The 18,077-nt window shown below is 43.1% G+C and overlaps 1 protein-coding gene across 1 annotated transcript in view; it reads right to left on the bottom strand.

Annotated features, from left to right (window-relative positions):
* HYDIN (HYDIN axonemal central pair apparatus protein) overlaps positions 1-18,077 on the bottom strand; it is a gene marked incomplete at both ends in the record, with an annotated part of 333,158 nt that overhangs the window by 203,491 nt on the left and 111,590 nt on the right. The window contains 2 exon segments of the mRNA XM_080936961.1: positions 4,930-5,153; positions 10,530-10,648. Coding sequence (XP_080793087.1) covers positions 4,930-5,153; positions 10,530-10,648 — 343 coding nt within the window.

Genomic DNA, 18,077 nt, shown 5'->3' with positions numbered 1-18,077 from the left:
GGGGAAGAGGAGGGGCAGGGGAAGGGATAGGGGAAGGGGAGGGAAGGGAAGAGGGAGGGGAGGAGAGTGGGAGGGGAAGGGGAGGGCAAGGGAGGGGAGAGGGGAAGAAGAGGGGAGGAGATAGGGAAAGGGCAGGGGAGAGGGAGAGGAGGGGAGAAAAGAAGGGGAGAAAAGAAGGGGAGGGGAGAGAAAGAGGAGGGGAGGGGAGAGGGAGAGGAGGGGAGGGGAGAAGGGGAGGGGAGAGGAGAGGAGGGGAGGGGAGAGGGAGAGGAGGGGAGGGGAGAAGGGGAGGGGAGAGGGAGAGGAGGGGAGGGGAGAGGGAGGGGAGGGGAGAAGGGGAGGGGAGGAGAGAAGGGAAGAGGGGAGAGGAGGGGAGGGGAGAGGGAGGGGAGGGGAGAAGGGGAGGGGAGGAGAGAAGGGAAGAGGGGAGAGGAGGGGAGGGGAGAGGGAGAGGAGGGGAGGGGAGAAGGGGAGGGGAGGAGAGAAGGGGAGGGGGGAGAGGAGGGGGAGGGGAGGAGAGAGGGAGGGGAAGAATGAGAGACTTAAGCCCTGCAGAGCTACCGAGGCAAGTTTGCTTATGAAACTGTAAAATCCTATTTTGCATTGTACAGAACCTCAGGTTACCTTGATTGTTCACTCACTGCTAGTGACATGAACTTCTACTTTATGATATCAAGACGAGATTTGGGATTCAAAAAAATCAATCTGTGTGGCTGGAGAGACCTGGCACTCCCTCAGAGAACTTGGGACCAGTTCCCAGCTCACCTTGGACAGCTCGCAGCTGCCTTGAACTCTTACTTCCAGAGGATCTGACACCTTCATCTGACCTCTGCAAGCTCATGTGCACACACCTATGGGGACTCATGAACATAATTAAAAAAATATACTCTGGAAATGACAGAATGCTCATTTGATATTTTAGGCTCTTGGAAATTTGTTTTAAAGACAGTGTCATTGAGACATAACTTACATACATTCAATCTCACCCATTTGAAGAGTATATACAAACCAACCGCACTTGGCTACCTACAGGATGTTCAGTAAGCACCTTTATAGAACATGTTCAGTACCTCAACAGGAAACCCATGTTCTTTGGCTGTCGCCCTCCACCAGTTGCTATCCTGAACCTACCAGTTTACATGGCTTTGCTTATTTTCAACTTTTCATGTAATTGGAATCATATGATGTTATGTTGTCTGTGTGAGTGTGTGTGTGTGCGCGCACACTTGCGCACATGACTGGCTTTTTTCACTGGTTGAGCTCTTTAGAGGTTCATCCACTGTACCATGTCATAGAATGCATCCACACTTTCTTTTTTTTTACTCCCTTTTGTGGCTGATAAAAGTTCATGAACAGTGTATCATATTTTGCTGGTCTTTGCCCAGTATAAATAATGATGCTATAAACATCCATGCACAAGTTTATGCATGGGCATATGCCTTCATTTCTTCTGAGCATATACGCTGGTAGAATTGTCAGATCGATGTTTGTTTATTTCAGGTAAGGACAGGGCTATTATTTACACTGGCTGCAATGTCTTTCATTCCCATCTGTATTCATTTGCTTTCCCATTGCCGTGGCACAATATCTGTACAAAAAGCAACGTAAGAAAGGGAGGGGCTATCCTGGCTCACAGTTTAAGACCACAGCTCATCACAGTAGGGAAGGCGTGGCAGCAGGGACATGGGGCCTCTTGTCACACTACATCTGAAGTTGGGGATCTTTCTGCTTCTCGCTCAGCCTGAGATCCCGGCCCAGTTGGACTGGGTCTTTCTTTATACCTAAATAAATGCAATCTAGAAACTCTGCCACAGACAAGTCTAGAGCATTGTCTCCTGGGTGATTCTGGGTCCTGTCAAGTTGACAGTCAATATACCATCATCTATATTTGCACACACCAATCACTCCACATCCTTGCCAGAGCTCCTTTTCCATCTTGTTGCTATGGACACATGATGGTGTGGAGGACTTTCTTGATACACATCTCCCTGACCATGACATTGCTCAGACCTCTATCTTTTTTTGTGATAAGTATCTTAAAAGCTTGGTGTAGTTCTGCATTTTATTATTTATCTTCTTCTTGTTCGTTGTATCCACATATATCAGTTAGAAGTCCCTTATTAGATATGTGAATTGCAAATACAACCTCCCACTTTGAAGCACAAATCTTCTTACGTTTTGATGAAGTCCACTTTATTTATTTGCCTTTGCTTGCTTTGTACTTAGGTGTCTTGTCTGAGTCACCACTGTCTAATCCAAAGCCAGGCATATTTATGTGTGCTTGATGTGAACAGTCTCATAGCACTGGTTCTTAAGTTTAGGTCTCTGATTTATGCTGAGGGTATTTCTGTATATTATTAAACTCTTGATCTCTTTTCCTTTTTAAATTATGGAAGACTGGTGGGCTTTGGCAAATACCCTTTTGTATGTGCTCAGATAACTATTTGGATTTTTCTTTTATTTTGTGATATTATATGGCACTAACATTATGTCATGCTGACTTATTTTCCTATGTGACCCAGTCTTGACTTTCTGGGAATAAAACCCATCTGATCCTGGTGTTTAATCTTTTTATAGGTTGGTTTTATGGTTTATTGTTAAAGATTATTGTTGTCTATATTCATAAAGGCTATTCTTTGTCTTAAACCCATAAAGAGTAGACCTGCAAGCATCTGCACCATGTTTTTGTGCAGAAGCATGTTGGTTGCTAGATGTTGTTAGAGGGTATGATTCTTGACACCACATTTTGATATCAAGAAGACAGGAAGTTTGACCCAAAGACTTGGAATGTTGATCTGCTGAGGGATGATGAAGGACCCCTAAGGAGTCAGATGGACAACTTGCTATGAGATGTGAGGTATGAGTTGTTAGGGATACAAGAAATGGGCTTATTGTTCATACTGTGGGAAGGTGTCCCCCAGTACTGCTCATATAATACAGATGCTGAAGGATGTAAATCATGGATCAGTGCAAGTCTGCTGCACCTTTCTGGAGAAACCTGTGCTTTCTACTATTTGTGAAATAGTGAAACTCTAATTTTTAATAGTTTTTTTAAAAGATAGGGTCTCATGGAGCCCAGGTTGAACTCAAACTTGCCATGTAACTAAGGATGATCTTGAACTTCTAATCCTTCTGCCTCTACCTCCCAAGTGCTGGAAGGACAGGTGTTCAGCACTATGCCTGAATGGTTTTCTAATATCATAGCAAACACGGATAATAGAGGGAAAAATTACGGATGTCTTGAGAGTGTTTCAGATAAGCCTTGATATTTTAAGAAAATCCTAATTGAGATGGGCTAAGTCCCCAGGCATGGTATGAGGTATGGCCTTTTGGTCTCCTTAGTTATTAGGGACTGTCTGCAACAACAACAGTTTACAACAATAACAACAACAACAATCAAAAACTGAACAGCAAATGATAGAAATTCATTTCTGTCCTTGGAAGGGGGTGGGCCTTGGCAATAGTTGTTTTGTTTTTTCCCCAAGGGCTTCTGGCTTTAGCTGTAGATGACATCTCTACTTTGTGTCTTTTTCTGTATGTCTATGCCCTAATCTTCACTTCTAATCCACTCTATTGGATTACAGTCCACCCCATGACCTCATCCTAACTTAATTACCTACTTAAGGGTCTCATTCCCAAGAACAGTTGCATTCTGAGATGCTAAGACTCAATATCTGAAAGTCTGGGGACACAATTTAGGCAATAACAGGAGCTCTTGAGGTGAGTTTGAGAATAAAAGGTCTGAGAATAAAAGCCTTTGAGCTGATCTCGAGATTCTAAATTTCTGGTAGATACCATGAGATCAATGCCTTTTTAAAAAACCACATCATGTCTTTTCTTTCCTGTGCTATCCCAGGCTCCAAGAGACACATCAGTTTGTAGAAGGATGGACTTGATATCAGTAATCATTAGAGAGACTTTCATGTGTTTAAAGAACTTGTGACCAGCATCCAGAGTCAGGGTGATGTGTTTTGAAGGGATGATCTTTCTATTTGGGAGAAATATTCTTTTTAAGCAGCAGTGGTCAATATCATCCTGTTGGGTTGCAAAAACAGATTTTTTTTTTCTAAAACCCAAGGACAAGTTCTATTCATGACTATCAGTTACCACAAACAGTGAGAAAAGCCCTCAAAAGACTTCTAGCATAAAAGCTGTGTCTAGCTTTGGCAAACAGGTCAAAAATAAGAGGTCACTTTTGCAGTGCTTGGGGACATTATAAATAAGACGGTTTACAGAATTTTCATATGATAAAAAAATGACAAAAGTTCAGAGAAACTGCAAGAATAGACAAAGCTGTTATCAAGAAGACAGGTTGATTTAGGGGTTACCACAATAACTCATTTTCTCCAAACAGCTACACAACACCATGAGGAATATGCCCAGTCTCATCTGGTATCAGAAGCCCAGAAGAGGCTGGCCTGATTAGTAATTGGATGGGAAAGCACAGAATGTAACTAGGAGTCAGTATTTAAGCAAGTGGTTCTCAACCTTCCTAATGCTGCCACCCTTTAATAAGTACCTCATGTTGTGGTGACCCCCAACCATAAAATTATTTCACCGCTACTTCATAACTAGAATTTTGCAACTGTTATGAATTGTGATGTAAATATTTGATATGCTAAGATATTTGGTATTCCACTTTCAAAGGAGTCACAACCCACAGGAAGAGAACCACTGATTTAAATACTTATTTGATAGGTTACAACTTACAGGAAAAACCAGGTGTCAAGATAGTGTGTCTCCATCCACATTACAAGGACATCCGACATGGAAAGAAACTCTGGTGGGCATTTAAAATGTTCCACTGTGCTGAGGGTTTATATCAACAGACAATTATGAACATCTACGATACAATCTACTCTTTGAGGCTCTAGAGAGCAGAAGGGGAAACTCCAGTCAGTTTCTACCTTAGTTGTGAATGTACCGTACCTAATGGTCAGTTTCACAGGCTCCGGGGATCCATTGACATCGACCAGGAACTCTTCTTCAAAGTGCCCCAGGATGGTGGAACTAAAGGATATCTGGACAGCTTGGACCCCACTTGGTTCAATGATGCCTTCTTTAGGACTGAAAACAAAGCAGGCCCCCAAGGCTGAAGTTGGAGGGATGACGTTGAAGAGGGCATCGATGCTGCCTTTGTTGGACAGAATTGCCTGTGGTGGGCAAAGTCAGACATGGTTGGGTCAAGGGAACAGTAGTCAGTTTTCGTGTAAAGACATGATGTATTATCCAGCGTTAGGGAAAAGCTCAGGAATTATGACCAAGGGAAACTCTTAGGAGAACTGAATTATCTGATGTTCTAAAAGCTTGAAGATTGGACTCCCAAGTCAAAGGTCATTTTATGCTTTTGATGTTCTCTTTAAATATAAGTTACTTGGGGCTGGAGTGATGGTTCATACTAGAGTGCATACTGTTCTTGCAGAGGACTCCAGTTTCGTTCCTGGAACCCATGTTGGGTTGTTCATGACCACCTGAACTCCAGCTCTATAGACCTTACAAGCACCTGCACTCACATGCACCCCCTACATATACATAATTAAAAATTTAAAATAAATATTTAAGTCATTTGATTTATGCTCATACTAATAGAGGACTGGCTGTAGTTACATCCGTGAATGAAAACTCTTAGACTACTCTTTAAAGAGTCTCTGTAAAGTAACTACAGAAAGGCAGACAATTCTTTCACCTGCATGAGGAAACTGAGGTCAAGTGCAGGATTTAAAAGAACAGGGCAAGTCAGAATGGAGCCGCATCAACTGCCTCAGCCTGTGCCTGTCATGGAGTTTGGAGCCTGCACATCAGATGTCACCTAACACTCTGGATGATGAGGGTACACTCTCTGTGGTGCCGTGAGAGTTCATCCTCCTGGGACGTGTTCCTCTCAAACACCACTGGAGGAGTGGCTACTTGGGGATTCTTATGCAAGCATTCATTTTACTATAGGTGCTTTACTTCTGTATGCTAATGCCCTGGTACCATGCTTGGGCCCATACCTGATTGCCCAATAGCTCCAAGTGTGCATATGAGGAACTCACGCTGGTGTGCAGAGTCTCCACGGCTGGTCTTCATTTGCTATTCCCACCCACACCTCAACATTAGTGTGCATTAACCTGTGCTCCAGCCATGAGGTTCTCTTCTGGGCCTGCAAAGATGCTGTTTTTCGACAATTCTGCCTCTACACCTAAATGATTACTAGCTTCCTCTCTTAATATATAGGAAGATCCCTTAATCTACAGCAAAGACATTGGAGGTCAGTTGAAGAGAGTTGGTTCCCTGTCCTCTTCATACCACATGGAGACAGGTCATAATTCTGCCTATGAATGGAGGCTCTTAGAATACCTCTTAACTGTTCTCTATAAGCAAGCTGAAAGGTGCCTATGCACATGGAAGATTGGGTTAAGTGAAAACTGAGAAGTGTCTGAAGATATACAGAAACTTAATAAAAAAAATGGGAGGGACCTGAGGGACATGATGAGGAATGCCGGAACATGCTGGAAACCAAGGGAGGAGTCCCATAAAGGTGGAATCTGAACAGAAGTTAGCAGAAGGGGCTCTATGAAATGAGTCTTGGGTCTTATGGATAACGAGAAGTCACCCTGACCTTGAAAAGAGTGATTGTGATGAGGTGTGGTTCCAGGACACAGAGGAGGAAGGCGGTGTCTCAGAGGATGGGAAAGTATCTGTAGGGCCCTGTCTAGGGGACCCCCATACCACACCACATGCCTCCTGTTGTTTTGTCAGGACAGTGCAGTTGGTGGCCAAGGAGATCAGCTGTGGTTTGAGGAGGAGGAGACTGCGCTCAGAGGCACAGGCTGCTCCGGGCAGAAAGCTGTGTCCTCTGCAGAGGGACACAGTCACTTCTGCCAATGGCAGATAACCAGTGCAGCAAAACAAAACCATAAATAAGCTTGCTCGCTGCCTGGCTCACCGTTTTATGTCCGTTTCCAAACTTCCCTGTTCTAAGGTTCCTGTAGTCCGAATTGTGCTTCCATCTTTTTCTCTTTTAAAGAGACCGCATAGAAAAAATTAAAAATTTAAAAAAAGATGATGCCTGGGTTCAAACACCAGACTTGCATCTGACTTCCTAGCTGAGCAACTTTAGACACACTCCCTAATTTCTCTAGGCCCCGACTTTCCAACCTGCCGTCTTCAACGTCTCATATTGTTAGGAGAGTAACTTTATTAACTTGTGTAATTATAAAAGGAACCTGGCAACAGAGTTTACAAATGAAAGTGACACATTCCTATTGCCCAGCAGTGTGGGCACAGAACTCACCTGAATAGATAGGGTAGCTCACCTATGCTGGTGGTAACTTGTAGGGTGTTCTTTTATTAAAAAATAAATATTTTTATTTACTCTTTGAAATGTTCATATACATATACATATACAGTATATTTTGATTATATGAACAACCCTGGAAGCCACGCTCTAAAGCAGAGGTTCTCAACCTGTGGATCACCCTCTGGGGATCGAACAACCCTTTCACAGGGGTCTACTAAGACCATAGGGAAACACAGATATTTACATTATGATTCACAAGAATAGCAAAATTACATTCATGAAATAGGAAGAAAAATACTTTTCTGGGTGGGGTTGGGGGGTCACCACAACATGAGGAACCGTATTAAAGGGTCGTGGCACGAGGAAGTTGGAGAATAACTGCTCTAAGGCACTCATGGCCCTTTGTTGTTCTCTCTAGACACAAGCACAAACCCCTTTTGTTTGTTGCTTTTATTGTTATTTGGGTAACATGGTTATCATTTCCAGGTTTTCTGAACAGTGACAGTTCTCTCTCTCTCTCTCTCTCTCTCAATCTCTCTCTCTCTCTCTCTCTCTCTCTCTCTCTCTCTGTGTGTGTGTGTGTGTGTGTGTGTTTCTGTGGGCATGTACCTGTGTATGCAGATGCATGCACATCTGTGTGCCTGTGCATGTGGAGGTCAGAGGTCACATTCTGTGTCTTCCCCACCTTGTACTTTGACACAGAGTTGTTCACTAAGCCTGGAGCTTACCGATTTAGCAAGACTGTCTGGTTCGTCCAGGGCTCTTCCTGTCTCCAGCACTAGAATTACCGGGAAGTGCCCACCATGCCCAGGGTTTTACATGGGTTCCAGGGATCTGACCCCAGTTCCTCATGCTTGCTCAGCAAGCACTTAGCTAACAGCATCTCCCAGCCCATCCCTCTACCTTGAAGAATATGATGTCATTCACTTATTCCTGACAAAGAAACATCTATTTATGAATACTGAATCCAGCTGATAGCTCAGGACATGGTCCTGAGGCTCTTACCCCTGAAGTACAACTCTTGGGAGAGGGGAATCACTTATAAAAAAAAAATTGGCCTCCCGTTGGCTTGACCCTGGACTGCACTGGAGAATACTGCATACTCTTGGGATTATAGTTTTTTCCTTATACGTCCGCTGAGCTCAGCAGTGACTAAGGTCAGTGGCTAGTCATTCAAATCTCTCAAGGAGGTAATATAATAAATTTAGAGACGCAGTAGAGCGTCTGACGATGCCGAGAGTGCAAAATCTCCCTATAGATGCGCCTCACCGCCTCCCTCTGCCGCGTTTGCCTCTGTCCAATCTGAAGCCTCACCTCACTGAACACTTTGGCTGGGGTTTGCTCTGCAGTTAAAGAGCTGGGCATGCCTATTCAACTGCTAAAAAACAAAAATCCTTATTATATGCAGGGAAACCATATCTGTTTTGCAGCGGAACAAAATGTCTTTCCCTGGTGTGGCATCCGTAAAGTGCATTCTGTAAGGTGGAAGGGGAATTCGTGTGGGATAAATGACACACGCGGCGTTGATGAATAAGAAATATCATTTTCCCCCCTCTGCTTTGGAGAGTCTTCTTTCAAGAGCACACAACATAGAAGGATGTAGAAGCTAGCTGGCTGTGTAGATCTCTTCTGTTTTAACATTATTCAGGCGCTGTGCCTATGTAGATCATCGGTCCTGTCCTTAACATCCGTGCGCCTTTGCTTTGCCTCATTCAGCTCAGTGAGTGTGGAATGAAGTGAGTGAGTGTGGGAATGAAGCACCCTGACTCCACGCCACGTAGGCACTTCTCCTTGTAGATGGGATCGGCTTGGTGTGGGAAGATGAGGTGCTGGGAACCACAGGACTGAAAGACCAGTGAAACACCCCCTGTTCCCAGAGGGATCAGTGACCCAGTGCCTGTGATGCTATCAAGCTGAGGCCAAGTTTCTTACTCCTGTGGCACTCAGGGTTGCCACCCATCCCCTGTGCTGCTATGGCAACTATCTCCTTTGTCTTCCCTTGTAGACCCCCACAAGTAAGAGAGCTCCATAGTAATGTGCCGTCTTCCAGGCCATCTCCTGTAAAAGTCTCACATGCATTCATTCCTCAGCGCGCTTTCTCCTTCAGCCGGCATGCTGAGGCTTCCATCTCACAGCCACGTGCTGGAAGCTGATGCTGTGGTTCCAGACTCTACGCTGTAGGACGGTGTCTGCTGAACCTTCCCTCCACGCTTTACCTATCATTAACCCAAGTAGAAAAAAATGTCTCTGAGCCGCAGCTTACTTGGCCAGAAAATGGGAGGAGCAACTGTCCCTGCTCCCTAGGCTTTTCTGCAAGGACTGAGTGGAGACTTTAGTCAAAGCACCAGCTCTTTACCAACATTCCCTGAGGGCAGTATTGTAGAGGAACGGACCACTTGCTATTTTTCTTGACAGGAGGATAATAAATCCTACCTTTCACAGTCTGTAAGAATTGTAAATTATTCGTGTGGCGCACACACAGGCACACGCACACATGCGCTGACACACATACGAAATTCCAGATCCTGACAGCTACTTATCACTTATTAAATAATTGCTTGCCGTACCTCACTAAAACACAAACATTCACAATTTAGGAGCACCCTAAAACCAAGTTTCCAGGGTAGCCCCTTGCATATATGTGTAACGTCTATGAAGGCGTGTGACAATGGGGTGTAAGTGTAAGTGGACCCACAAGGCGACATGGGAGTGACTTTGACTCTGGAAGACCATAAGTTCAAAGTGGAAAATTCCGGTTTCTGCTTAATGGGGAAGACAGAGCGCAACACTCTCCTTTGGAAAAGTGATGATTGGTTTTTAAGACACTGATCGGGAGAGAGAGGATGGAGAGGAGGTTCTGAAGCGTGAACATCGCTATCCTCATTAGGACATTCTCAAAAATGCAAAAGCTCTCTTTCCTCTGATCTATAGATTTATGTTGTCCCGGGACAAGCACTAGACAGATGGGGAACTGTATTTATGGTTTTTTTTTTTTTTTCTTTTCCCTCTGCAGTCTACAAATTGAGAAAGATAAAGCCAATTAAATTACAGTGCTGAAGAGCTTTGGTGTTTGACAAGATAAAAGAATGGGAGAAGACATTCTACTTTGACTAGGAGAGAGGTTAAAATTGAGGCAGAAGATGCAAGAGGAATTACCAAGTTTCTATCAAATAAAAACCACATCACAAGAAGCAGAGGGGAAAGCCAGGTATTGTTGGGAGCCTCAGTGAGCAGCGGCGGTGCCCACCTCGTAACAGTGGGCAGATCCAATGAAAACTTTGCCAATGTCCAGTAATTCGAAGTTGAAGTGAATCTTGGGCCCCATTCCTTCTCCTCTGATTCGGAGGGGCAAGCGGATCTCTCGACCTATAAAAATCCATTCTGACTTTATTACCCCAGACAGTGCTTTTGATCCCAAACCACCCACAGCTTATTCTTAATGGAAAGCGCAGAACTTCTTAAATAACCCCCAGTACTGTTGGGTACCGAGGGAACTACAATTTAACTAAGGTGGAGGTCGTCTCTTGTCATTAGGAAACAGTAATATTGCAAAGGCTCTCACCTTTAATGAACAGCTTACATAGCAATTTGGGCTGACATTTTATCAGGGAAAAGACAATTAAGAAAGTTAACCTCAGGGTACAGAAAGGCAAATGCTACGTGTTCCCACTCCTGTGCAGAGATGCTAAAGCTGGCCCCACTGCAGCTAAGGGTAAAGGGATGGTTACCAGAAGTGGAGCAGGGCAGGGGGCAGGGAGGGGATCGAATACAGTCAGACAGGGTACAGCTCGGTGGAAGGGGGCAAGAACAGTCAGCACAAGACCCCGTGTTACATCTCCAGCATACCTCCCTGTTTCTCTCTCTCTTTCATAGATGTGCACGTATGCTCACGCACACACATACACACACACACACACAAACATACACAAACACACACACACAAACATACACAAACACATATACACACACAAACATACACACACAAATACACACACACACACACACACAAACATACACACATGCACATACACATACAGACATACACACATACATACACCACACATACACACATGCACACACAAACATAAACACACACAATAGTTCTAGTGTTCCATGGCACAGCAGGGAAGCCAGAATACGTTGTATATTTCAAAATGCTAGAAGAGAGGATTTAGGATAATAAAATGCAATGTAAGAACTCATACCTTGATTAGATCATAACATAATGCATTTATGTATCCAAACAGCATATTGTACCATATCATTATTATGTATACAATCATTGTATCAATTAAAATAATTTATTTAATCAAGTCAGCATTATTCTGAACTTTTTAACAAAGCAAGGTAGTTACGCTGAACCTGAGGGGATGACCACCGATTGATGCTACTTACCAAGTAGAAGCCACCACAGGACGCTAAGGGACACTGCTTTGATCTAGATTCAGGAAGACCCAGAGAACTGGCTGTCTAGCTTTGGATCTGACCCATACTCCTACACTTTACAGAACCTTTTCTACCTCATTTTACAGAGGTCATGGAATGACCTCAAATGTATGTATGTGTCTTAACACATTCCCAACAGACACAGAGTTAACAAAGGGCACATAGCCAACCTCTCTCTTGTATCTTCTCATCTTTTAGAATGTGGAAATACCTTCGCTAGATAATACAAGATTAATTAGAAATTACTGAACAACCGGACATATAGAAAGTCTCTCATAACTGCACCTTCTTAAAACAATTATTGTCAACATTAGGGTGCCTATTGTCGCATAAACAAGTGAAAACATACATTACATATTACTTTGTACCTGATTTCTTTCATTTAAGATATAGCTGAATAGGGCTGTGTGACTGCTTCCCTCCCTCAGCCGCTTGTGCGGGATTTCCTAGTACCATCTCTAAACCGCAGAAAGGAAGCTTGTCCAGTCAAATCCAGTTCCAGTCATCCGAATCCTGTGTCCTAAGTGTGCTGTGCCTTCAGCAACAGATGCCCACCCCCAACTCCGACGATGATAGTCTATATTGTTTTGGGAGTCACTTTACCAACTATTCAAGAGGAGGTTTCTTGTGACTGGCACTGGAAGTTTTTCAGTCTATGGTTCTTGTCAGGAAGCACTGTTAGCCCAAGTGTTTTGATTTCTGTGTGTGTCCCTGTACACACACACACACACACACACACACACACACACACACACACACACACTATGAATAATTACAGCTTTAGGTAAATATAAAAATAATGATTCCTTGAGGCTTTATCAAACAACCGTGGTTGTTTTTTTTTCCTTTGTCCCGCCTTCTCTTTATTGATTGACTACCTTTCTCCCCAGTTGAAGCCCCTCCCATTTTCCATTCCTCATTTATATCACCTGTATATTGTTATTTCCCACCCAACCCCTACCGTCACCACTACCTGCTTATATATAGTATACTATCTTGGTTTCCATGGTTACTCCACCTGAGGATATGGAGCTAGGAACCACTGACGAAAGAGCACATTTGGCACTTGTCTTTTTAGGTCTGGGATACTTCATTCAATAGGATCCATTCCTGTAAATTTCAGGACTGAACTTTTCTTGATAGCTGAATATTGTTCCATTGAGTACATATGACATTTTCATTGTCCATTCATCTGTTGAAGGACATCTAGGTTGTTTCCATGTCTAGCTCTTGTGAACAGGGTTGGCAACGAACCCTGTTGAGCAGATATCTGTGAAGTAGGATGTCCAGTCCTTTGGGTATATGCCAAGGAATAGTACAGATCACACGGTGGGTTTATTTTTACTTGTTCCTATATTTCCACAACCTTGCCAGCAAAACAACCAGTTGTTTTGTTAGTCCTAGCCATTCTTTGCTTTGCTTCTTTGCTTGTTTGTTCAGTTGGTTGGTTAGTTGGGATTTTGTGTTTGTTTTTGTTTTGAGATAGGAGTTCTTCAAGTAGCCTTGGCTGTCCTGGGACTCGCTCTGTAGACCAGGCTGTCCTTGAACTCACAGAGATCTGCTGGCCTCTGCCTCTTGAGTGCTGAGATTAAAGGTGTGCGTCACCACCTCCTGGCTCAGTCCTAGCCATACTGGCTGGGGTGAAATGAAGTCTCAAAGTTGTTTTAATTTGAATTCCCCTGATTTCTAAGGATGATTAATACTTACTGAGGTCTTTCTTAGCCATTTTTCTTTCTTCTGTTGAGAACTCTGTTTTAGGTCTCTAGCACATATTCTAAAATCAGATAATCTGTTTTCCTGACTGTTTTTCTGAGTTCTTTGTATATTATGGATATTAATTTCTTGCACTCCGGGGATTTCTTCTTCAATGACAGATTGTTTCTTTAGCTATACGGAAGCTTTTTAGTTTTGTGATCACTGTTCTTAATTCCTGGACAAAAGGACATATTTTCTCTGTATATAACTTTGAATACTCAAAACACTTTTGATGGCCTATTAGGTTTAGGTTTTATTGTTACAGCAAATACATTCAAAACTATTAAGTCACAGTTCTCATTCACTGTTGCCATAATTAATTATAATGCCTTGGGACATTGTTCCTACTGTCTTCTGTTTCTATTATAGCTTTTTATTGCCACTGTCTTTCAGAGACAGAATACTGTCCCTTCGTGTGCTAGGCAACATCATGGTCATTATGTAGTTACATTTTTGATTATAAGAAACAAGACTGACTTTTTAAATGTTCAGGACAACTAATCTCTTCAGAATGCTTCTTTACTCTGCCTGATCCCTGGAAAATAGGCATTAGTGATGGCAAATACCCCAGGATTGACCGTTCTTAACCTTCCGAACACTGTGACCCTTTGGCACAGTTCTACATGCTTTGATGACCTCCAACTATGAAGTTATTTCCATTTCTACTTCATAGCTCTAATTTTGCTACTGCTATGAATCATGACGTAAATATATAACATGCAGGATATCTGATATGTGACCAACCCCCAAAAAGGGTTGCGACTCACAGGCTGAGAAACACTGTTCTATGATGTAAGTGGAACTTTCAGAACATACAAATACCTTTCTCTGTTCCTCTAGAATTCTAGTCCTGGGCAATGACTGTACTCTATAGCCACAGGAATCTGAGAGGGGGGTGAGGGAGGGAGGGAGGGAGGGGGAGAGAGAGAGAGAGAGAGAGAGAGAGAGAGAGAGAGAGAGAGAGAGAGAGAGAGAGAGAGAGAGAAAGAGAGAAAAGGTGCAAGTGTTCCCGGGGCTGGGGCTACAGGCAGTGTGAGCCACCTGGCATGGTGCAGGGAACTGAGCCAGGTTCTCTGTAAGAGAAGCCAGTGCTCTTAGCCATGGAGCCATCTCTCCAGGCCCTTCACAGGAATTTCAGAATCAGCTTGTATATAGCTATTTTAAAAAACAGTTGAGATGTTCTTTACTTTAATTGCAGTAAATCTATCTGTGAATGGGGGTGGGTGACATCTTAAAAATGTTAAATTCACTGATTACAGGCAGTGTGGACTTTTCCATTTGTACAGGTCTGTAATTACAGCAATAGTTTATACATTTCACTACACAGATCTTGCATTTTGTCCAGTTGATCTGAGTACTTTATATTCATAATGCTATTTAAGCAATATTGCTTTCTGAAATTTCATTTACACTGTTCACTGTTAGTATAAAGAAATACAACCCATTTCCTAGTATGTGAATCTATAATCTGACAACTTTGTTATAATTACTTTTTGGTTCTCATTTTAAATATATATTCTCCAGCCTTGTTTTCTCAGAATTTTGCTTCAATAAAACATAGATGAAGCTTCAATAATCTACATTTTTAATGTAACCAGAGTTGAGACTGGTACAGATTCTCTAAGGACATTAACTTGAGATTTGTTAATTCTGTGAACTGACAAAGCAGAGTTCACTAACTCACATCAATCTTTTGCTTCATATGTAAAGAGAAAATAAAACAAAAGCAAATAAAAATACATTGTAGGGTTTACCTAAGCGCATGATAAAGGAAGGGCAAGACAAAGTATTGGAAATGAAGGGGAGGATGCTCCGTAGCCTAGTAACATAACAACACAAGTCTAAAAGTCCAGTGTTTGCAGAGTAGCACAGGTGTTATGGTCTTCTGACTGTTTACCCTCACACTAAGAAGATATAAGTTTGTTCTTATCTGGGAACAGAAAATTGAGCCAAGATTTTTCTATAAACCAAGAACCATGGAAAATCTACCTCTAAAACCAACAGCAACAAAAACAGCCGAGGAAGATTCCATCTCCTGGCCTAGGATAAAGGGATGAGGCCTGTTATATAGCTAGCAAACTAATGAGGGGAAGAGGCTCCTAGGAGAAATAAAAGTCCCGTGGACAGACAGGCTTGCAGCCAAACTTACACACCGTTAGATAGGCTGCAGGAGCTGAAGGAGCTCCACAGATGAACTAACAAAAATCCCCACCCGAAAGAGCATGTTCAAAATCTAGCACCCTCGCTAAATGACTTTACAATGTAAACATTTCCAACTACCTAAGGGTCTAACAGTCTGGTTCCTGAGGAAAATCAGGGTTTCCACAAGCAACCCAAGGGGTACATCATAGAAAATTCTTAGAGAAACTCTAATGTGGCATTCCTAAAAGATTTGAAGAGGTATGGGAAGAAATAGAAACCACAATGAAAGAAGAAAATATGGAAATACAAAGTTACATGATTTCTAAAAACTAAATCAATGAAACTTTAAAGTTGAGTAGATGAGTATACCAAGAATAGGTAAAGCTAAGGAAATCATTAGTCAAGTAGAAATAACTTAGAATAAAATATTTCGAATAGAGGCCAGTAGGGTGGCTCAGTGGGTAAAAACAATTGCTGCCAAGACTGATGGCCAGAGTTCAATTCCCCAGGACCCACCCACGTGGTGGAAGGAGAGAACTGACTCAAACTTGTCCCCTGACTGCCACCTGTGTGCTATGCTGAGTGCACAAGTACACAAGCAGATATGTGTAATAAAATTATATAAGTCATGGAAAGACAAGGAGTCTGAGGAAGACATTAGCTCTGAAGCAGTTTTGAGAATTGAGAAGAAAAGGAAGCAAAACTGAAGAGGCTGATGTCGAGAATTTTTTACAATTGACAAAGTGATGCATGGTCTGAAGAAACCTAGCAAATGCCAAACACAGGGCTGGCAATATGTGGAACCATGGGGTACCAAAGCACAAGGCAGTTTTTAACACTCACTTGAAAGTAAAGACACAAACACACACACACCCCAAATCTTTTTTTTTTTAAGTGTCAAGATGAATCAGAATTCTATGTACTTACTTTTATGAACATGGAGACTATTTTAGGGTTTGAATGTAAAATGTCCCTTATAGACTCATGAGTTCAAATACTTGGTCCCCGACTAACAGAGCTATTTTTGGTGACTTTGGAACTATCAGAAAGTTTCCTGCTGGAGGAAGTAATTCTTGGGGAGCAAGCTTTGAGGGTTACGGCATGGCCCCACGTCCAGCCCACATAATTTGCTTCCCAGCCTGTTGAGATGTGCAGAGTCTGGGCAATAGGCTCCCACTGGTGTGAGTGCTGTTCCATGAGTTTTGAGTTGTGAAGGACTGGGCCCTCTTTAACTGAGAGACAAACTAAGCCCTTCCTCCCTTGAGTTGCTTCAGTCAAGTATTTAGCATCACAATTAAATAAACAAACTGCTACAGTATCTTAAAGCAAAGCAAATAAAAAGACAGGCAGCCAGGAAGGAACTCTTCTATCCACTTAACAAAATGTCCCTTAGTGAGGGAGGACCAGGGGATTTTACCATCTGGCTGAAGATAATAACCAGCAATCACGGACAGCCCTCCAAAGTACACAGAATTGCATGGAACTTACAGGAATGATAATGATAATAAGGAATCACTACATAAACAGAGCCCCTCCTTGGCAACTGAATCTTCTAATCAATGACTAACAAAATAGAGAAGATTGACACACAGATGGAGGGAAAAAATACATTCCGGTCTACCCAGGATAAGGGATCTGCGGGGAGAGTTTGAAAGCACAAAGGAAACAATGGATGAATACAGCTCCTGGTGTATTGTTTGGGAACCTCCTGGAGAGCAGCCGGCCCCCTGGAATGACGCCCAGCACAGTGTCCCTGCAGAGCTGGAGGAGGTCCCACCACCTGTGGCATGGGGGCAACTGGCATGCTTCCAGGCTGTGTCTGAACACAGCCACCCTGCCAAACATTTTCCTGCACACCCTCTAAGGAGTCTGGTGTCCTGGATGCTGGCCTGCAGAATGGAGAGGTGGCATGTGCCTCTCCGGAACTCCCCATCCATTCTGCATTCATCCTGGGGGGCCCTGGTGAGAATTTCACCTCCCTGTGCAAGGAAAACACCCAACCAATCTGAATGCAGTCGCCCATTGGGGTGTACCTTTGTTTCAACATTTGTTGAGCAGCCTTATGTTCTCAGTACTTGTGGCAAAGGCTCTGCACAGCATGATTCCCACATAGAATTTTTTTTTTAAAAGGGGTGGGGGAAGGGAGCCAAGACCATTTTGCTTAGGATTGAATACAGAGTTGTTAGGATTATATAGGAAGCAGGAAAACCATTTCCACGACAATGTAAGGGGATAGGTGTGTTGAGAGGGGAGGCTAACACAGTCTCTGGCTGGGGGCCCAAGGCTAGCTGAGGAGTGTGGCTTCACTAGCGTGGGAGAAGGGTGGGGTTTGGGTGGATGATGGGACTTGGGTCACCCTCTCAGTTTAAATAATCAGAGCGTCCGTGCTACCCTGTGCAACCTACAGATGAAACAGTAGAGGGAAGCCATACAGCTACTGATGGCTATAACG

The sequence above is a fragment of the Micromys minutus genome (genome assembly GCF_963924665.1).
Source record: "Micromys minutus genome assembly, chromosome: 24".
Taxonomy (NCBI): Eukaryota; Metazoa; Chordata; class Mammalia; order Rodentia; family Muridae; genus Micromys; species Micromys minutus.
The sequence above is the reverse complement of the archived record's forward strand: the minus strand, read 5'-3'. Positions and strand labels throughout refer to the sequence as shown.